The sequence below is a fragment of the Oncorhynchus keta genome, chromosome 11 (genome assembly GCF_023373465.1).
Source record: "Oncorhynchus keta strain PuntledgeMale-10-30-2019 chromosome 11, Oket_V2, whole genome shotgun sequence".
NCBI lineage: Eukaryota > Metazoa > Chordata > Actinopteri > Salmoniformes > Salmonidae > Oncorhynchus > Oncorhynchus keta.
In genome coordinates this window covers 32,775,422-32,797,976 of record NC_068431.1, presented here as the reverse complement: position 1 = coordinate 32,797,976, position 22,555 = coordinate 32,775,422, and the positions used below count along the sequence as shown (strand labels likewise).

The 22,555-nt window shown below is 44.8% G+C and overlaps 1 protein-coding gene across 4 annotated transcripts in view; it reads right to left on the bottom strand.

Annotated features, from left to right (window-relative positions):
* Window positions 1–22,555, bottom strand: part of LOC118390081 (clathrin heavy chain 1) — a 50,685-nt gene that overhangs the window by 6,101 nt on the left and 22,029 nt on the right. For all 4 annotated transcript variants that reach the window (XM_035780276.2, XM_052457011.1, XM_035780279.2 and 1 more), the window contains exons 6-28: window positions 19,851–20,024; window positions 15,011–15,208; window positions 14,165–14,365; window positions 13,455–13,607; window positions 12,989–13,111; window positions 12,047–12,184; window positions 11,713–11,877; window positions 10,689–10,869; window positions 10,035–10,198; window positions 7,947–8,072; window positions 7,637–7,779; window positions 7,205–7,439; window positions 6,842–6,964; window positions 6,469–6,614; window positions 5,958–6,141; window positions 5,584–5,776; window positions 5,184–5,341; window positions 4,728–5,000; window positions 3,224–3,541; window positions 2,891–3,022; window positions 2,614–2,724; window positions 2,224–2,394; window positions 1,706–1,927 (exon numbers count right to left, since the gene is read on the bottom strand). In XM_035780276.2, the coding sequence (XP_035636169.1) occupies window positions 1,706–1,927; window positions 2,224–2,394; window positions 2,614–2,724; window positions 2,891–3,022; window positions 3,224–3,541; window positions 4,728–5,000; window positions 5,184–5,341; window positions 5,584–5,776; window positions 5,958–6,141; window positions 6,469–6,614; window positions 6,842–6,964; window positions 7,205–7,439; window positions 7,637–7,779; window positions 7,947–8,072; window positions 10,035–10,198; window positions 10,689–10,869; window positions 11,713–11,877; window positions 12,047–12,184; window positions 12,989–13,111; window positions 13,455–13,607; window positions 14,165–14,365; window positions 15,011–15,208; window positions 19,851–20,024 (4,032 nt within the window). The remainder of the gene's footprint in view (window positions 1–1,705; window positions 1,928–2,223; window positions 2,395–2,613; window positions 2,725–2,890; window positions 3,023–3,223; window positions 3,542–4,727; window positions 5,001–5,183; window positions 5,342–5,583; window positions 5,777–5,957; window positions 6,142–6,468; window positions 6,615–6,841; window positions 6,965–7,204; window positions 7,440–7,636; window positions 7,780–7,946; window positions 8,073–10,034; window positions 10,199–10,688; window positions 10,870–11,712; window positions 11,878–12,046; window positions 12,185–12,988; window positions 13,112–13,454; window positions 13,608–14,164; window positions 14,366–15,010; window positions 15,209–19,850; window positions 20,025–22,555) is intronic.

Here is a 22,555-nt window from a genome sequence, read left to right as displayed (position 1 = left end):
TACGAGCAAGGAGGCCTACAAACCTGACTCAGTTACACCAGCTCTGTCAGGAGGAATAGGCCAAAATTCACCCAACTTATTGTGAGAAGCTTGTGGAAGGCTACCTGAAACGTTTGACCCAAGTTAAACAATTTAAAGGCAATGCTACCAAAATAATAAGTGAGCGCATGTAAACTTCTGACCCACTGGGAATGTGATGAAAGAAATAAAAGCTCAAAGAAATCATTCTCTGCTATTTTTCTGACATTTCACATTCTTAAAATAAAGGTGATCCTAACTGATCTAAGACAGGGACATTTTTACTAGGATTAAATGTCAGGAATTGTGAAAAACAGAGTTTAAATGTAGTTGGCTACGGTGTATGTAAACCTCTGACTTAATAATAATAATAATAATAATAATAATAATAGCCATTTAGCAGACGCTTTTATCCAAAGCGACTTACAGTCATGTGTGCATACATTCTACGTATGGGTGGTCCCGGGAATCGAACCCACCACCCTGGCATTACAAGCGCCATGCTCTACCACTTCAACTGTATGTATGTATGTATGTATGTATGTATGTATGTATGTATGTATGTATGTATGTATGTATGTATGTATGTATGTATGTATGTATGTATGTATGTACGTGAGGTGTGCAGAGCAGACCAGACATGCTGACTCTGGTTCAGTCACAGCAGTCCCACATGCAGTCACACAGCATACAATGACGAGCTCCACTTACTTGGCACTGAATATCAATGACAAGAAAACAAACTGGACACTAGAGAGAGGAACTAAAGATCTTGAGTTCCTCTCTATAGAGTCCAATAGTTTGTTTTCTTGTCATTGATATTCAGAGGGTCCACCATCTTGAAACAATGCATTAACACAACACTTGTACTGTACCCATTGTCTGTAATCTGTTGAGTACAGTAACATTTAGTCAGAGCATTAAACAAAAGAGCAATTACTGTCTTTTATATGGAAAAAGGTTAACAAAAAGCTGTAAAATGGTGAACAAAAGAGGGGAAACAAACAAATGACATGAATATAAGGAAAAGCAGCTGAGAGGTTTGTTTAGCTTCTATCAAACTCAGACAGAAGAAACAAGGCACTAAAAAGAAAAGGCAAGTGGATAGAAAAACAAAAAACAAATAACTGTCTTTCTGGATAGAGTATGAGGACTATTGGCACTCCACATAGAAATACAATTATTCTATTATACTGATTCCAGTAAATCTATTTATATGATGCCACACACTCTGCTGCAAAGTAAAGACTGCTGGACTGAGTTATAATATAATCATTGATGAATCTCTGGTAGCAACTTGCCATATAAAAATAAGGCATTGTGCTACTGAATAGTTAAATGCCTTTTCAAAAGTGGCTAACTGCAAAAAGCATTTGACTGAGCAACAGAAGATAACTGCACAACATGTTTGGAAAGGGCTTTGTGTAAAAGTGGCATTTAGGATGAGCTTACTTTCACCCAATCCTAACCATTTGGGGCTAGAAATGTCAAACTGACCCTAGATCAATGTCTAGGGGATAGTTCACCCTACTCCCACTGAAAGCAGACCTGGGTTGTGTTCATTAGCCACAACTGAAATTCTGTTGGATGCCCTAATGAACAACATCCTTGGACGTGTAGAATAGAACCACCATGCTTGGTTTAGCCCACTCAACATGACATAGCCATGTCCAGACAGCCAACCCACCTTGAAGAGATACTCTCTCATGACCTGGATGAAGTAGGGCATGGAGAAGTCCATGATGTTGTGCTTCCAGGCCGTCTCCAGCACCACGTCTGGCCTCAGCAGGTCATAACAGGTGAAGAGGCAGGCGGCAAAGCACTCCTTTTTGTCCTCTGTCAGGAACCAGCCCAGTAGCTCCTCAGCCAACTCTGTATCCTTGGACTCTGACGCGTACTGCATGGCATCCTGGAGGAAGATGGAAACAAGATGGAGGTTTGTTTGTTAGGAACTTGGCACCAAGCCACTGTCTACCACTAGGCTACCCTGCCGCCCCACTAGGCTACCCTGCCGTATCCTGGTCATGGGAGAAAACCTTCACTCCACAATGGGATTTTGACCACTAACCCCACCCATAAACACTCATCTTATCAGACAAAACATTTACCATTATCCTCCTCTCTCTACTAAGCAAATAGGTTCAATGACAATATAATGACAGTCAGAGGAGAAACAGGCCTGAATAAGGAGAAGAGAATGAATACCTTGTAGAGTTTGTCCTTCTTGCAGAGCTCCACACTCTGTTTCCAGCGGTTGTTTCCCTTGAAGAGGTAGGCAGCGATCCTCCTGAACTCAATCAGCTCGTGTTTCTCTAAGCGCTGGGCAAGCGAGATGTTGTCAAAGTTGTCATAGGCATCTATAGAGGTCCTCAGAGCCTGAGTCCACAGAGAGAGGGAAGGAAGAAAGGATGGGTGGATGAGTAACTGTTGTTCAATGAGGTGTAAAAAAAACAACTTTGTTTTCAAGTAAACAAGGTACTAGAACTGTCATAGGGCCAGCTTCCCAAACCCATATTAAACCCAGTCAGGGTAAAAACAAAGGTGCCTGTCTTCATTGTTTGACAATGTAACAACCAACCAAATTTGACCACAAACCTGATAGTCCTCCTCTGTGATGAAGAGGTTGGTAAGTGCTTCATTGACAGACTTGTTGTTGTGGTTCTGTACAGAGCGCAGGTAGGGCTTGACCAGGGGCAGCTGTTTCACCTGGACCACACACACACACCGTTGATTACTAGAACTGCATTCACTATAAGCAGAGTGCACTGTACATAGAAATACACGTCACAGTCTTTGATTAACAACTACAACAGGTGTCACACAGCTTCAATTTCCTGTGTTGGCAGATCGGAGGGGACAGAGCTCGTCTTACCTTGCTGAAGAAGTTGACAGCACGGGAGTGGTCCAGTCTGGGGGACAGCACTATGAGCAGGTCATTCAGTAACAACGGCTTAAACTCCAAATAGAACTGAGTTGCTTTGTAATACAGCTCCACGTTGGCCACCTACACAGTCACAGGAAAGGCATAAAAGGAGAGATATTGTCATGTATTACAATTGTAAAGTGTATTGAGATGTTTCATTGTACTTTAAAATAAACACTTACCAATATCACATCAAACTGATCTTTGTCATAATAGATCATATACAGCAATGACTGCTACCTTGATGATGTCATTATAGACAAACATTACTGATTGGGTTACCTTGGTGATGATGTCTTTGAACTGGCCCTCCTTCCAGGCATCGGTGGGGTGGTTCATCATGGTGATGATGGCATTGTCAAACTCCTCGTACTTATCGTACAGAAACACCAGCTCCGCCCACAGGTGGGCCTCCTCCGCCGCCCGCAGAACCTTTGGAATGTTGACTCTGGACCAGAAGAGCTCCAGGTGCTCCCTCATCTTCTGGGGTTTGAATTTGGAGTAGAGGATGGCCAGCTCGGTGAACATACCCATGTGTGCCCGTTCCAGCCCCAGGGCTGCCTCCAGCATGGTGATCAGCTCCTCAAAGTAAGCACGGTCCTGAACACACACACACAGAGCGAGACACACAGACAGACACACAGAGCGAGACACACAGACAGACAGAGAGAGACACACAGACAGACACACACAGACAGACAGAGAGAGACACACAGACAGACACACAGACAGAGAGAGACACACAGACAGACACAGACAGAGAGAGAGACAGAGACACACAGACAGACACACACAGACAGAGACACACAGACAGACACACACAGACAGAGACACACACACAGACAGACACAGACAGAGAGACACAGACAGACACAGACAGAGAGACACAGACAGACACAGACAGAGAGACACAGACAGACACAGACAGAGAGACACAGACAGACACAGACAGAGAGACACAGACAGACACAGACAGAGAGACACAGACAGACACAGACAGAGAGACACAGACAGACACAGACAGAGAGACACAGACAGACACAGACAGAGAGACACAGACAGAGAGACACACAGACAGAGAGACACAGACAGAGAGACACACAGACAGACAGAGACAGAGAGACACACAGACAGACACAGACAGAGAGACAGAGAGACAGAGAGACAGACAGAGAGACAGAGAGACACACAGACAGACAGACACACAGACAGAGAGACACACAGACAGACACACAGACAGAGAGACACACAGACAGACACACAGACAGAGAGACACACAGACAGACACAGACAGACACACAGACAGAGAGACACACAGACAGACAGAGAGACACACAGACAGAGAGACACACAGACAGACACACACAGACAGACACACAGACAGACACACACAGACACACAGACAGAGAGACACACAGACACACAGACAGACACACACAGACACACAGACAGAGAGACACACAGACAGACAGAGACACAGAGACAGAGAGACAGAGAGAGAGACAGAGAGACAGAGAGACAGAGAGACAGAGAGACAGAGAGACAGAGAGACAGAGAGACAGAGAGACAGAGAGACAGAGAGACAGAGAGAGAGAGACGTAAAGCATTGAGGGGTTCGAAAGCACCAAATGTGATCGTCAATCAAGAGAGTGTGGAGAGAGGTGGACTAAATAAGAACTTTTCATGTTGACTAGAGAAAATACAAATTTCATACAAACTGTGCCAGCATCTAGCAGCAAGGAGGATAAGGTACATCGAGACAAAGTGGGCTGTGTGTGAGTCTTACCTGGTAGTAGTTGATAAGCTCCTCCAGTTCGTCAGCATGCACCACGATGTGGAGGCCACACATCTGTGCCAGCCGGAACTCCTTTCCATCCACGCAGGCAAAGCACACCTCCTTCCAGGTCCTAGTGCTGTTGGCCTTGCGGGCCCCGTCCACAGCCGCCTGGTACTCCCCGAGGTGCACCAGGGTGGACGCCAGACGGCCAAAGTTGGACACGTTGTTGTACAGTAACTTGGCCGCGTCGTACATTTTCTCGTCGTAACAGCGGTCGCCGACCTTCGTTGTGAGCAGGAAAGAGTATGAATGTCAATCAATGTCTTACATAGGGAGTTGTTTGCGACAGCATAGAAAATCAGTTCCTGGTTAACTAGCACGGAACATCACTGTTTATTTCTCATTGACTTGGAATACAATAACCTGTACTGTTTAATACATCAGTCTGGACTACAGTAACAGTACCTGTTGGATGTGGGCGTTGTTGGGTCCATTGATGAACTCCTCCAGCTCAGCTAGGCGGTTGGTCTTGGCCAGGGCGAAGATGAGCTCGGTCTCCACGTAGGACTCCCGGGCCTTCTTACGGGCCATCTGAAGGAACTTCACCAGGTCCTCCCAGTTGCCTGACACACACACCAGAACAACCATTACAGTCAGCTAAGAGCAGCTGGGAGGTTACACTACTTTAAATCCTGAGGTCAGTCAGTGAGCCACTGATGATTACAGAAAGTCACCAAAAACAGCTGGACAAATCCCACACTGAGGACATATATTCACTGACATTGGGAGATTTTACACATTATAATGCCCATCAGCCCATCCTGCCACCCCCTATCCCAGCTAAAGCCGGCCCCACCATCTTTACCACTCTGGTCAGCGGCCTGTACCACCTCCATGTAGGCAGAAGGGTCGTCAGCCTTGATGTAGGAGTCGATAGCCTCCTTGACCAGGCCCTTCTGCAGCTGAGCCTTGGCCAGCTGGCTCCACACAGCTGGCTCGTTGCAGCGCTCGGCAAACTCATAGGCTCGATCCAGGTTCCCAATGTGCTCAATGAGAACCTGGGGAGAAGAGACAACATTATACCATGACAGGAAGTCAGACACTATCAATCATGTTGAAGGGGAATGGAAGCTCTACAAGTCTACTGGCATTGAGACCTCCCTATTCAAGAGATTGAAATGGTGTTAGGGTGATATGAATACCACATGGTGTTGGGGGGTGGGTCAGGGTTCATCTCACCTGCACGGCAGAGGTGTTGACGTCAAACTTCCTGAAGATAGCAAATGCCTCCTCGAAGAGCTCGTTGCTGATGGCAATGTTGGCAATGTCTGGGGCGTCATAGTTGTCCAGGCGGTTGATGTACTCCATCACACGGGTCCGGTCTGCCTTGATGGCCGTCAGGATCAGCAGGTTCTGCAGGTTTCTGAATAAATAAACAACCCCCAGAATCAATACTTAAAACACCAAATAATCACAAATCATCCCGGAAATCAAGCTGTAAAGTTGAGCAATTGTATATGTAAAGCGTTGTTAAGTTTACAATTGTATGTGTCAAGTTACGATCCTGTAAAGTTCACTTTACATTTACTGTAGAGTGTGTTGCGATTTTGAATGCATTTTCAATAAAGTTTGATTTGATTGATTTGGAAAAGTATAAAAAAGATGGCGGAAGTGAACTAGAGAGAAAACACACAATGGACAGCCCAGCCTACAGTGAGCACAGGTATCAGAGCTCTAGTAGCTCTGTTACCTGTGTTCACTGAAGACAGAGTTATCCAGTACGATCTTCTCCAACAGCTCAATGAGTTCGTTGGGCAAGTCTGCAGTCATGAAGGCCTTTACTGTGACTGACACCTCCTCTGGGTCCTGGGTCTCAGACAGGGCTGTCTGCACCACCTGACAGGGAGGGGAAAATAGATTTCGATATGGTCATGAGTAGATGTTTGGGTCAATTCAGAAGGTTCACTGAAGGCTGAGTTATACAGTACGATCTTCTCCAGTAGCTCAACGAGTTTGTTCTTAAATTGAAAAACATTTATTGAAGATTGACTGAATTGAGAATGGAATTGATCCCAATACTGGTTCAGAGCTGGTCCAGACTGGTGTGTATGGGGACTACCTACCTGGTCAATGAGTGGTCTTCTGAAGGGGTTGCTCTCCAGCAGCACGCTGGCCCACAGGTCCGGGTCTCTGCGACGGACCAGGTAGCGAGACAGACTCTTGAACAGGGAGTTCTCATTGCACACCTGACAGGAAACAGAGCGCACACACTGTTCGTCCACTAAGCTCTCACCTCACATTCTGAAACAGTACTTTCATATGTAGGCTATTCCCAGTATTGCTGTTGTAAACAAGGAATGTCAGTTAATATTAATGCATAGCAATGCAGAGAATTAAAATGTACACTCATATGTTTTTAGTTAGACCTACATTCTAACCTATATGAAACTACTTCCTATAAGAAGAGGAAGGGAGAAGCTACTGACGTTGATGAGTTCCTGGTCACACTGTCCTCTCTCGTAGGCAACGCAGGCCAGGTGAGGGTCCCTCTTCTCGCAGTACTTGCCCACCACGCGGCTGTCGTAGTAGGGGTTCTCACGCAGGAAGCGCTCGGGGTTGTTGTTGCTGTCGATGTAGATCTTGGCCAGGGCATTGTGGGTAGCGGGCTCCTCACAGCCCTCATGGATACGGGCCTCCAGCCAGGGGAGGAGAAGCTTCAGTCTGAGGAGAGGGAGATGAGCCTGCTGACAACTACGGATGCTGATATCACAGCTAGTATAAAAAAAAGACTAAGTAAGTAATACTTTATTTCATGATACCACAGTGTTTAAATAGGTTGGGGTGCTATAACAGCTACAATTAACCCTTCTAACTAGTAGTTTCTTTCTGCCATCTGATGAAAAAGAGTTGCGCTGTACCGGTTCCTCTTCTCCACCTCAGCCACCAGTTCATCAGTGGAGAACTGTCCTCTGACCACCAGGATCAGACTCTTAATGACGTCCTCAGAACAGTCCACGTCCAGAAGCCCTCCAATCACCACTGGTAGACGGCTGGGGTTCACCTAACACACGTCAATATTCTTGGACACTGCATTTTCACTGTGGGGCAATTATCTTGAGCCTGCACTAGTTTAGGTGAACATGAAACTTAGTGATATCTACATTTTGACAACTAGGATGCATGACAGTGTGTGTGTTTGAGCAAAAGTGTGTGACCACGTTCACTTACTTTCTGCACATAGATCTCAATGTATTTCTGCAGGTTGTTACGGTACAGGTAGAGGACCAGGTCATGGACAAAGTCGAAGCGGTCACACACAATGATGAGTGGGAGCTGGTCGGTCAGCTTGGCCTCCTGTCCAATCACAGAGGGGCCAAGGTTAGCGCGACATGGTTATGAGACGGAACATCTGATCAGAGCCCACCAATGACCACAGCCAAAACTGACATGTAAGGGTTGGGTTTAACCACAGATCGTAATGGCAAGTGTTAAAGTTGAGTGTTTTTTGTTGTTACTACCTGAATGTGTAGACGCTTAAGAAAGTAGTTCAAAATTAAGCAAGTAGTTTTTAAAAAGGTAGAGGTTTGACTGTAATCTTGTTGGGCTCATACAACCACTAATGTACAATGACAAAATAAATATTCGAATCACTGAATATGAAATTGGGATTTCATTTTCCAGTTTAAAATGATCCTGCTCATGTGATTTGAAAAATGTCACAATCGAGGAAAAACAGTAAACAAAAATGTTTCAACTACGACGACAAATGGAAGGAGTCACGTTTTGAGAGATTAGAAGATGATTAGGTATTGAAAACATTGTTTACTAGTATGGACAGAGAAAGAAGCAAAAAAGGAAAGAAACAAGAAAATGATCTAGTACAGTACAGCTCACTCACAGCTCACTCACACATGTACACCGACGTAGGTCTCCCTCTGCAGGTACTATTGAGGTACTGCCACACACTCCCACTACTGGAGCCCACAACAGTAGACCCTCAACACAGTGCGTATTTTGCGGTTGTGTTTCCTGTGCGTGTTGTGTGTGATCACAGGCTGACTGCCATCAACACTCCTACAGGATAAATACACCGGGATTGAGTACCTCACAGCCCTGTAGAGCACTCCAAGGGTCTGCCACCAAAAAGACATCCAGCTTTAGCATGTTGTTGAAACTATATGGTTCCATCCCAAATGTCACCCTATTCCCTACAGAGTGCACTACTGTTGACCAGGGCCCATGCACTATATAGGGCATGAGGTGCTATTTGGGACTCAGTACATGATGAGGCCCATTGACTCCTCTTGCACAGCCAGGAAGACTGTTACAGTATGTGGGCATACCAGGTTCTGGATGACGTTAAATTAGTTTCTGAATCCATTCACATAGGAAAACAAATTTAAATGCACCACAATAGCCATGCTTACTTGAGTTCATTTGTGCTGGCTAGACCTCACATACGGATAACAGAACTGCAACACCAAAACCTAACTTGACTTCAGCTCAGATAACAGCTAGGTATATATATATTTTTATTTTACCTTTATTTAACTAGGCAAGTCCGTCAAGAACAAATTCTTATTTTCAATGACAGCCTAGGAACAGTGGGTTAACTGCCTGTTCAGGGGCAGAACGACACATTTTTACCGTGTCAGCTCAGGGATTCGATCTTGCAACCTTCGGTTACAAGTCCAAAGCTCTAACCACCACCTGCCGCCCCACTGTATATGCACAGTTACGAATCCAAAACAGAAGTACACTCACAACACCCTGTTGCTAGTAGCTCAGCGAACTGTAACACTGCATGTTTTGGACTTGGACAGACCCATCATGGATGAATGGTTTGTGGGTACATTAACGGGTTGTGTCATTGTACTCGTCATACAAATCACAGGTTTAATCCTGCATCTCTACAAGTAAGTCAGGGGTGGCAGTGAAACTAAAATAAGGAGGGAGTCCTGTACTCGGGGATAGATTTACCTGGTACATGTCCTGCCATTCCACAGACAACAGGGAAAAGCACAAGAGATAACTGCCATCAGGAACTTCTTACCAATGAAGGCTAAATGAAAGATTTTCACGAATGCTAGTGTTAGCAGGCACATCTACGTATTCATAGGATGGACAGAAGTTCAGATTTTGTCATTTAAATTCAATACAATTTCAAAATAAATGATAAGGACAGACAATAGTGTGAGAATGAAAGAGAATAGAATAAAGTTAAACTAAAGAAAGATAGGATTTTAAAAAACAAAGAGTATGTTTAGTCCATTGCATTTCATCTCCCTCTAGATACCTTCTCCCTCCATCTTTTACCTTGAGGAAGTTCTTGACTCGTTCGGGGTCGTAGCAGTTGCTCTCTCTGCAGATCCTCTCCACCTCTTTGATCTGTCCCGTCTTGCAGGCTGCCTGGATGTACTTGAAGTGGACCTCTAGGTCCTGGCTGAAGTTAACAATGGAACCCAGGAAGTAGAACAGACCTGGGACAAAGCATCACCATGGAGACAATGTCAGTCAAGAGGAAATACAGTACCAGACACCATGCCAGTCTGGCATGTTAGGACATCCAGTCAAGTTCAATTGTGAGCCATTGGCTGGAATATAGAACAGTGATTACAGTAAGGTGGCTGGCAACTATACCCCAAGAGACCGGAGCGGATGGCTACTGTTGCAATCTCATCACCCCTGGTTTAATTAAATGTACACCGCACTTCAGGCTCCGTGTTTGTTTGCAAAGTTATTTGGACAATTGAGAACAGCGTCTCTCTCATCTAGTTTATTGAGCTGTACCATCTAGTCTACCCTGGGCTTAAAGAGGTCCAGCAGCATGTCCTAGTGGCCACCCCTCCACTCCAGGACATTCTACAGAGCCTATGGACAGACTCTGTTGCCTCAGGCCTACTTAGCTGATTGCTGGAAGAGAGAGTGATCTATGAAGCATAAGTGTGAAATAGTGTGGCTGTGTCTCACCCTCAAAACTCTTGAAGGACTCGAAGAGCTCTGTTAGAGAGTTGGTGGAGAGCTGCTCGTGGTACTTGGAAGCCACCTGGACACAGATCTGCAGGTTCTGACGGATGTTGGCAGACAACATGGCCCTCAGGCACTCCAGAGAGTCCTCCACTGAGAGGGAGCCAAAGAAGTTCACCAGCCACTAAGGAGAAAGAGAAAGATAATTTATTTTCCTAATAGCCATTCACACCTTCTACTATTTGCACGTTGTCACAACCTTGAACACAGCTAATTATAAAACATTATAATCGTTACATAACATTTTAAACGTTTATAATATAACATGTTATTATTTTTAAAACTTTAGTGTATTTAATGTTAACTGGTAATGTCTGATTACTGGCTAATCAAAAACAAAGCCACTTTGAATGAAGAGAGGAGAGAAAGACAGGCGAAAAAGACAGGAGGCACAGAGGTAGAAGCAGCAGCAGAGCTAGGTTATGTCATGAGGAAATACATGACAGTCATGTTCATCTAGCCAGAGTTCAGAACGGTCTGAATGGTTTGGCCTACAAACTAATATGACCCCACTTTTAATCAGTTCTGCTCTACGACCCACACGAGCAGCACGGGACTCATCTGAAGGTAGGCCAGTACCAGTTAAAAGATTTTATGGAAGTACAGTATATGGAAATACTTAAGGGCCCCTCAAAAAAGGGGTTAAATATGGGTAACAAAAATGATAATTTCCAGAGCTTCAGATATAGGACACTTTCAAACATGCCTCCTTTTTATACATTTTTTAGCAGGTAAGGCCAAATTCAATCCTTCAAATACATTTATTTTTATACCGATTTTTTTATTTATACATACAAGGGTCCTAAAAGTCTAAATCAAATGAATGATTTAGAATTTAATTGAAACGAATGTAATCTGGTTGTTTTTTCACACACAAGCTGGCACATATGAGAGGGGAGTGGCCTGAGTACTACTGTCATAGAGGGCTTTGAGGGGGGGGTGCCTCTAGAATTTGTAGGGTTACTACCTCTGGGTTGAGAAGGTGTGTGTGCACCACGGCCCGTTTGATGTCGTACAAGTCAGTGTAGTGCTCTAAAGCTCTCTGCAGCAGACCAGCCTTCTCACACAGCTGGGCTATGTGGGCACGGTCGTAGTTGGTGAACATCTGGTTGCCCAGGATGGCATCAGCAACCTACAGAGAAGGATAAGAATAGAACAGTGTTAACGTGTGAATGTCACTTACAGTCACGTTTGCTTTGAGCGCAAACAAATATTAAATTGGCATATTCGCAAAATGTAAGCGCTCCCTCTGTGTGTGTGTGTGTGTGTGTGTGTGTGTGTGTGTGTGTGTGTGTGTGAACCTGTGGGGCGTGCATGAGGTTCATCTCCAGAAGGCGTGTCTGCAGCGGCCCCTCAGAAGGCCTGTTGTTTTTCAGGGCGTCCAACAGGAAGGAGGTACACTGCTGGATCAGGTTATACTCCATAAAGACATCCACGATCTGAACAGACAGGGGCCAGAGAGAAAGGAACAACGGTCAACATAAGACAGCCACTAGTGTTCAGGGGTTGCATTACAGTTCAGGAATCTGCCTTTTCAAAACGTTAGAAATCTGCCTTTTCAAAATGTTAAATATCTGCGTTTTAAACCATTTCACCTGTGTTTTCTATGCAACGCTATTTGGCTAGCAGCCACACAAGTTAATGAGCTTAGAATGAAAAAAGCAATGCATTTTTTGCAAAAACAGTGCATGGCCATCACATTTCTAATGTTTATCATAGGAAGAATGTAACCAAGCTGCATTACCTAATGTTTTGCTTGATGTTAATCTTGCATTTTACAGGAGAAACACTGGGAAAAGTACCGGAGAAAAGCTACAGAGTCAGAGCGCTGTATGCTGATATCAAGCAGAAATGACATTACCTGGCAGATTAGATCTGCTTTACAAAACGCAGCAAGATATCTCTTATGTGTTCCATCTTATTTTTCTGCGTGAAACTCTGTATTAACGTGACCCCGGTATTTAGAAACACGTGTGGTTGAGCTTTGTGTTTGCAATATTGGGACTAATCGATTGGTTCCATTGTACCAGGCAAACTGAACTCTCAGAGCAATGAGTGTTCAGAGCAGACAGTCCTGTCAAGTCCAGACAGGAGGAACATAATAGTGGAGCGTAAATGACATAGATGAGAGAGATAGCATGCTCTAGTCGAGGGGCCTCATCCCCTCTATCCTAAACCTTCCTCCACCTCTCATCTCTCCCTCCCCTGTTCCTCCTCCCTCTCCATCCATCCCTCCTACCAACCTGTGTGATGTCAGCCAGAGGCTCCTCGTCCTGGACCAGCATCTGGGAGAACTGCAGGCCCTGTTCTGGACTGATCCTCATCACGTTCCTCAGCAGGAAGATCCAGTCTGGAGTGTAGCCCACCTACAGACACAGGAAGAGCAACAGTTACAACCACCAATACACCATTTATAACCACCAATACACCATCCCGCTCCTCAACGTGCATATTTGTAATATTACATACCTCCACAAAAAAAATTGTTTAATTGTCATGTGACATACTTTTCATTTACACATCAAGCATCTAGCTAACAAAAGCAAAAACCCTCCTTGCAAACCCCATTCGGCCCCAGACCCATTCTAAAGCACCCCTCTGGATAATAAGACACAGCTCATTCACTTCCTCAACTGTGTCATGAGGAAACCAAACCAAGGAAAGGAAACAAGAACAGCAACGAAGCTCTGTCTCAGAGTGACAACGTACCTTCTTGGCGTACAGGACTATCTTGGGGAACTGTCCGGTCTCAGCGAAGCACTGGATGACCTTGTTGGGTACATTGGCCCTCAGGTAGACTGAGAGAGCCAGGGTGGGGTCCACTGACTTCACCAGGTCCCCCAGCTCCTCAGAACACTCCAGCTAATAAGGGACAAAGTAGGTTTCACCACAACTACCCTAGAGCAGTGGAGGCTCCTGAGGGGAGGACGGCTCATAATGGCTGGAACAGAGTCAATGGAATGGCATCAAACCATGTTTAATATCATTCCACATATTCTGCTGCAGCCATTACCACAAGCCCGTCCTCCCCAATTAAGGTGCCACCAACCTCCTGTGCCCGACAGGTAAATGACCCTAATGAGAAAACACTGCTGAAACGTTTTGTTTGGAATGTGCGTAATTACCATCAGGTGTTGGGTTAACACATTTTAATATTCACAATTAGTGTGAAGCAGAAAGCTCTGGGGGGAAACATTGAGACTGACAAAGGAGATGCTAATACTGCCAAGCACGCTTTGGAGGGGCAAAAAATGATTTAAATGCTCAGCAAAACAAACAGATTGGCTCATCTTAGAAAGGATTATCTTCCCAGTCATCTGGGTTGTTATCAACATGGACAGACACAGCTTAGGAAAGACCTCTTCCTATAGAAGGTCAGATACCCATCTCTCCCCCCTTTGTCTGACACACAGTCACACCTTGTCCTCTTTGAGCCACTTCTCCAGCAGCTGCTTGCGTCCCTGCTGTAGGACGGGCCTGCACAGCTCCAGAGACTCAAACTTATTGAGCTGGCCCTGGTCCAGCAGGATGCCAAAGTACTGCAGCAGGGGAGAGGTCTGGCCCGGCTGGGCTGGCACACTCTGGAACTTACGGATGGTGTCTGGAGTACGCAGGATGCCCTGGAGAAGAGAGCAGAGACGGCACAACAAGACGTGTGGAGGGGTCAGCTGCAGTTTATACACACACAGACGGAGATACTGCTGATATGTTTTGGAGAAGGTTTTGCAAAAAAAACATACTGCACATAGCGACATATTGTACATGCTGGGGGACACGTCTGATTTGCATATCTACACTATGGACCCCAGTGATCAAATGACCATTATTCACTTTTGTAGTGTACTGACATTACAAGACAAGAACAAACAGAAGGAAATGCACTTTGGTTGTAAAGATGTAGATAAAGATTTTCACTGGACAGTTTAAAGTTAACTTTTAAAATATACTCATGTGGCCAAAGCATTTTTTTAATTTTTATAAAACACTTCAAAAACCCACCTCAAACTTGTATCTCAAACAGACCGTTTCAAAAAGGCTTGCCACTATCTCATGTGACGTCACGCTGGCTCATTGGCTGAGCAGCTGTTTACTTGTCATTAATATTTATTGGAAGGAAAACCATTTCACTCATAATGTAATTAATTAAGGGTCATATTCATAGTAATCAGGAAAAACTAGACAGTTACTTTGACTTAAATTACATCACAGTGATGTGATCAGCTCACCCCTGGAGGGAGGCCTTGTACCGTTGATGTGTCCGTTACCTTTGGTGCGTTGGCGGCCACCTTGGCAGCTTCAGAGTAGTTTCCGCCGGCAAACAGGTTGTTGAACTTGCGCGCGAACAGCTCCTCGGCCCCAGCCAGGTTGTTACGGACGGCCATGCGCAGGGCAAGGTCTGGGTTCTGCAGCACATTGGTGATGTAAGGGATGATGTTCTCCTCCTCCACACACACTGACAGAACCTGGAGACGGAGACACACAGAGAGAAGAGTCTCTGGACATTATCCTAGACACAGCACAGGGGGAACCTGAGGGGACATTTCACAGATGTCAAAGGTATTGCTTAGTATCATTTTTCAAATGGTAGGTTGGATCTGTGGGTCATAGCAAGTCTCTACTTGTGGGTTGCAGATTAAGAGTGGATTGTGGCCTTTGTTGAATTAAGGAAAAATCTGAAGTATTTATAGGGTCACAAAAAAGCTTGAGAACTACTTAAAAATGCAACTTAAAACCTGTTAAGGCTACCCCTGATTACTGCCCCTTCTGGAGGAATTGGGTACCCATATAAAACATGATACATTTTTGTCAAAAGTTGCGAATATATGCTAATAAAAAATATTATCGAATAGAAAACTCTAAAGCTTCTAAAACCGTTTAAATTTTGTCTCTATGTGAAGCAGAACTCTCAAAATCTGCATTCTCCCAAACTATCTCTTCTCATCTGAAAAGTTGGCCCACCTTTGACGTCATCGCAAACACCCTTCCCAAACAGTTACAGCGCCAGGAACAGTCTCCACGTGTTCAGCGTGATCTCAGCTTTCAATGGGGCTTCTCATTGTGAGAATCGCCCGCTCGCGAGAGTTTGAGCACACGGTAAGCTCCCAGTCACTCAAAAAAAACCTGTCACTTTTCTGTGCGCAATGGTCAAGTCCTCTCTTTTTTCCAAGATCGATTGAACGGTGCCTGTGTTTCTGTTTGTTCTCAAAATTGCTGTACACCTTTATAAACATGTTAAAGCTTGATTATGAAGTTAGTTTGACAAGTTAACTCGACATATAATATATAATTTCGACGTTTTGGTGCGCATCCACTTCAATTTTTGCCTACATTTTGACCGAAATGCATGTATTTTGAGAACCGAAAGACGCAGACTTGAAAACTAAACGCTGGTTTGGTGAGTATAATCCCTTCCAGTTCTGTTGATGGAAGAACAGCAAAGGTAAGGAAATATTTATGTGTTAATTTTGGGTTTCTGTCGACTCCAAGGTAGAGGAGCCAGAATGGTACTTTTGGAGCGCCGACTCCTAGTTTAGCCTAGTCAACTCTACCTGTAACGTTAAAAATACATGTAACACAGCGATTGCATTTAGAATACGTGTATCTTCCTATACATATGTAAAACATGCATATTTAGTCAAAGTTTATTATGTGTATTCCTTGTTAGCTGACGTTATCTGCCGGAGCTATTTAATTTCTCCTCACATTTTAGTAGCATTTTTTGAACGATGCGTAATTGTAAACAGAGATTTATGGATATATATAGCATATTATTGAAAAAAAATGAATGTACTGTGTAACATGTTATATTACTGTCATCTGATGAAGATTTCAAAAGGTTAGTGAAATGATTTTTTTTTTAATCCTGCGTTTGTTGATTGCATATTTTTTCCTACTTGGCTATGCTAATGAGATATGTCTGCGGTGGTGGTTTGACATAAATATGTGCCATGTTTTCGCCGTAAAACATTTTAGAAATCTGACTTGCTGGGTAGATAAACAACTTGTTTATCTTTCATTTGAGCTATTTTACTTGTTAATGTGTGGAGGTTAAATATTTTTAGGAATATTTCTTGCGTTCCCTGCGCCACATTACAGCTGGGGGGGTGGGGGCGCGTTCCCAAATGGGAACTGGTGTCTAACAGGTTTTAAGAACTACTGTCACATGACTGGAGAAATTAAAAACAACATTGCACTCTACCATCTCACTAGTGTTTACTGCTCTAACTTGTTGACAGGGGGCTGTATCTACTATCTAGCTACAATGGCCTCTGTTCTTACACACGGTTCCCATTGACAGACATGTTGAGATGAAAGTATATACTCCAGATCAGGTAACTGACAGACAGGACAGTGAATGGCAGGCCAGAGGTAATCCAAGCTACAACTTCACAAGTAAACAAAGGACACAGACATGTGGAGGGGAACGTTAATTTGTTCACTTTTTGTACTTCTACTGCACCAACCCAGTTAGGCACCAGCTGGCCACATTGTTCAAAGAATACTCTAAATGACAAGCAACCAATCAGAGGGGAGAGGGACAGTGAGGTCAGAGGGGGGAGGTGGGGGGGAAATATATAACAAGAGCCCTGAATGGACCACTTTAAAATGGCCTCAGTCTGTAGTAGTCTCACTAACAGGCAGACGATTCAGGGCCTGTCAAACGCCATCAGCATCACAGCGTGAGTGCACTCCGTGACAACCATCTATGACGGACAATGCATAGTGCACCATAGACTCCGCTGCGTCGCATATATATTCCGGCAAGCAGTGAAGCACACACCGTTTGAACTTCTTTGAGCATGGAGATAAACCAGAATTGAAATACGTCGAGGGCAATCTGGGCATATTGGGCTAAACACTATAATTTGTTGCGGTGGCATTGAGCCAGGTTGTGGGTAGGGGCTGGTATGGTAATAAATACATCATTAGTGTGTCAGTGTATGGTGTGCCTCTGGTGGGAGAGGCTCTATAGGGGGGACTAGGGGAGAGGAGAGGGGCCTTGCGATAAGCCCAGCAGGCCACAGCTGTTAACAGGCATGACTGCACCCCATTCTCTCCCCTTCACTCAGAGGGGTCAGAGACCACATCCCCAAATAATATGGGTGGGCCAATAAAGGGTGGGTGGGATGGAGGGAAAGAAAAAAATACAGTGGAGCTCTTAGTGTAGATATGCCCTCTCTACCACAGAGAGTGTGTGTGTGTGTGTGTGTGTGTGTGTGTGTGTGTGTGTGTGTGTGTAGGGGAGGAGGGAGAGGCTGCAGAGAAAGCGACCCAGGGCAGGAGGGGATGAGCTGTGAGTCAAACCCTTAGACTACAGAGAGCTCTGACATCATCCACTACCATCCACAACTGGTTCTGACAGAGTGGAAGTCATCACATCTTGGCCCTCAACCAAGAAAACCTTTTGTATATCATTAGGACAACCACATCTAAAAAATAGACCTCAGACACTGAGCTGCCAATGAGACGAGCCGTAGTATCGGTGTTACAGTGGCCTTGAATCAACACACATGGTTGTGACTGACGACAAAGCTGACAGAGTCCTGTGATGCAGGGTGACTCTAGGGGCTGTGATTGGCTGACAGAGAGCCTCTCCTCCCAGCCAGTCAGCAGTAAGAGGATTGGTGCTTCCCACTCAACATCATGTCCTGCTGAGAGGGGTAGTGGCTTTTTTTCTCCCTCTTTCGCTCTCACTTTACTATTTTATCTCTCCAATTTTTGAAGGGCAGCTTTGTGCAGCTTTTTGCAGTGATTCCTCCATCACGGTCAGCCAGTGCCAGGCTGCAGACGCAGCATCTTGGACACGGACGGCGCACGCTACACACACACACACACACACAGAAGAGAAGATGTGAGTCCTACAGCTCCCTGTGTGGGACTCGATGGAGAAGAAATGCACTGTAGGGACCTGCTTAACCAGCAGGCATCCCTATTACCAAAGCATTATGCTCTTAAGACATTCCAACTAATGAGCAATCAAACTACACAAGACTACTGTTGCTCCATTACAACTCCAGTTAGCTTGGCTACATCTTCAGCAGCCAACGGGAAGCAAATTCATTCACTTATCAAACATTCCACTGACAAGAAGAGGATTAGGCCTAAATACATCCAATGCCATTCATTCACCTGAGCCCTAGTCAAGTGGAGGCTGTAGCCCAACCACTGTACTGTTTAGAAGCCACACCCTGCCAGTGTCTCTGCCATTATCTACACAAACCACAGCCAGTCTGTGCTCACTGCTCTATGGAAACCCCCAGTCAATGTCTAGTGCTGTGTGCTCCAGTTTGTGTCTCTCTCAGATCAACTTTCCCTCCTCCACTCAATAATTCATGGGGTCTGTGGCCTGGCTGGAACATTCATCAGCTAGATGGATCCCATTATCCTGCTGTAATACCTTCACAGTGGAGGGTGTGTGTTGGAGGGTGTGGGGGGGCTCTCTCGCTGGTTCACCAGTGACACCTTGGATTATTAATAATGAACGCACAGCTCCTGGCTTAGATTGAGCCCCCTGACAACGGCAGGCCGGGAGAATTGTTTATTTATCGCTCAACGCCACTCGTCCAACCTAACATTGATCCACTTCCCTGTGTTGCTCATTAAAACATGATTAAATATGAAAGAGGGTGTAATGTGGTGATTGTCTTATTGGGTCTTAGATGCGGTGGTGGTGGGTGGCATGTTCCATGGTACCGCTTGAGTAATCAGCGGTACCATAGGCTGTATAATGTATGGAATGCAGAGCAGTATCAGCCCAGCAGTGGTACAGTAATGAGGACGAAACACACTGGGTTGGGTTACAGTGGAGCACATCAACAGAAATACCACTAGGGTTTCAACTAGCTGAATGGATTTCAATGTATTAGGCTATATATTACATGATACACAGTAGAGGTGGTGGAAAATAATCTAATCATTATTGGAGGATGAGGTGAAGGTTCTCTTTACATTGTTCAACTCGAAACTCAAACATTGTGAAGTCAATCGTTCAATCAGGCCATATTTCTATCCCAACTTATTTTTACTTCAGACCACTGGGGGTAGAGGTGTGGATAAAGGAGGTAGGTTTGGAATAGAGGAGGGTGGGAGAGGTGGTATCTGTACCTGTCCTTTCCTGTTGACCCCAATGATGCCGGCAGTGGCTTCGTGAGGGGCCGTAACAAAGATGGTCTCTCCGCTGATCCTGTTCATGTAGATGCAGGTGCCAGTCTCCAGGTCATACAGGTGGATGTAGCCATATTTGGTGATGAGGAACACCACATCCTGCTTGGAGCTTATCTGAGTGGAAAAGGTGGAAAAACCAAATGTATAAAAATGTAAAAGCCAAGTATTCTCGAAGGTTGAAAAAAAGAATCCTCCAAGGGCTGTACAGGTTTCTATCATTCATTGATGAATGAAAGAAAGGATATATAGAGCTCCCCTCTTCCTGTGCCAATACATCCCTGTCCTAATCAACAGACAAAACAAACAAAGAAATCGGTTGCGTACACATTTTTAGACGTTTATCGCAAGTGAATCGAAATTAGTGTTTCTAGTTTCAACAGTTAAGTATTACACAAGGTGACTCTACAAGGTGTCGAAAGAATTCCACAGGGATGCTGGCCCATGTTGACTCCAATGCTTCCCACAGTTGTGTCAAGTTGGCTGGATGTCCATTGGGTGGTGGACCAATCTTGATACACACAGGAAACTGTTCAGTGTGAAAAAAACAGCATTGTTCTTGACACAAACCGGTGCGCCTGGCACCTACTACCATACCCCGTTCAAGGGCACTTACATCTTCACATTGCCCATTCACCCTCCGAATGGCACACATACACATTCCATGTCACACGGCTTAAAAAACATTCTCTAACCGGTCTCCTCCCCTTCATCTACACTGACTGAAGTGGATTATCAGTAAGGCATCATAGCGTTCAACTGGATTCACCTGGTCAGTGTATGTCATTGATAGATGTTTTGTACTAAGTGGATATACAGTGCATTAAAGTATTTACACCCATTCCCTTATTCCACATTTTATTACGTTTAAGCCTTATTCTAAAAGTGATTAAATAAACTCCTCAATCTACACACAATACCAAGGTAAAAACAGGTTTAGACATTTTTGCAAATGTATTAAACAAAAACCATAAGTACCTTATTTACATAAGTATTCACACAAGTATTCCTTCTGTAGCTCAGTTGGTAGAGCATGGCGCTTGTAACGCCAGGGTAGTGGGTTCGATCCCCGGGACCACCCATACGTAGAATGTATGCACACATGACTGTAAGTCGCTTTGGATAAAAGCGTCTGCTAAATGGCATATATTATTATTATTATTATTATTGCTATGAGACTTGAAATTGAGCTCAGGTGCATCCTGTTACCATTGATCTTTGAGATGTTTCTCCAACATGGAGTCCACCTGTGGTAAATTCAATTGATTGGACATGATTTGGAAAGGCACACACCTGTCTATATAAAGGTCCCACAGTTGACAGTGCATGTCAGAGCAAAAACCAAGACTTGACAAAGGAATTGTTCGTAGAGCTCCAAGACAGGATTGCGTCAAGGTGCAGATCTGGTAGAGGGTATCAAAAAAACTTCTGCAGCATTGAAGGTCCAATAACACAGTGGCCTCCATTCTTATATGGAAGAAGTTTGGAACCACCAAGACTCTTCCTAGATCTGGTCACCTGGCCAAGCTGAGCAATCAGGGGAGAAGGGCCTTGGTCAGGGAGATGACCAAGAACCAATGGTCACTCTGACAGAGCTTCAGTTCCTCTGTGGAGATGGGAGAACCTTCCAGAAGGCAACCATCTCTACAGCACTCCACCAATCAGGCCTTTATGGTAGAGTGGCCAGACAAAGGCCACTCCTCAGTAAAAGGCACATGACAGCCCGCTTGGAATTTGCCAATAGGCACCCGAAGGACTTTCAGAGCCATGAGAAACAAGATACTCTGATGAAACCAAGATTGAACCATTTGGCCTGAATGCAAAGCGTCACGTCTGGAGGAAACCAGGCACCATCCCTGCATGGTGGTGGCAGCATCATGCTGTCGGGATGTTTTTCCGAGGCAGGGACTGGGAGACTAGTAAGGTTTGAGTGAAAGATGAACGGAGCAGATGAAAACCTGCTCCAGAGCACTGGACCTCAGACTGGGGCGAAGGTTCACCTTCCAACAGGACAACGAGCACACAGCCAAGACAACACAGGAGTGGCTTCGGGACACGTCTCCGAATGTTCTTGAGTGGCCCAGGCAGAGCCCGGACTTGAACCTGATTGAACATGTCTGGAGAGACCTGAAAATAGCTGTGCAGAGAAGAATGGGAGAAACTCTCCAAATACAGGCGTGCCAAGCTTGTAACGTCATACCAAAGAAGACTCGAGGCTGTAATCGCTGCCAAAGCTGCTTCAACAAGGTACTGAGTAGAGTCTGAATACTTATGTAAATGTGATATCCACTAGTTTTTGTTTTTAAAATGTCTAAAAACCTGTTGTTTTTGCTATGTCATTATGGGGAATTGTGTGTAGATTGCTGAGGAATTGTTTTTATTAATGAATATTAGAATAAGGCTGTAACGTAACAAAATGCAGAAAAATTCAAGGGGTCTGAAAACTTTCCCAAAGGCACTGTACATATGAAGTGGCTAAAACAGCACGTAAACATTAATAAAATTAGTGTTCAATGACTATGTACATAGGGCAGCAGTCTCTAAGGTGCAGGGTATATTACCGGGTGGTAGCCCGGGTAGTAACAGTCACCAAAGTTCACCAAAGTTCAGGGCAGGGTACTGAGCGGAGGCCAGCGAGTGGCGACTAA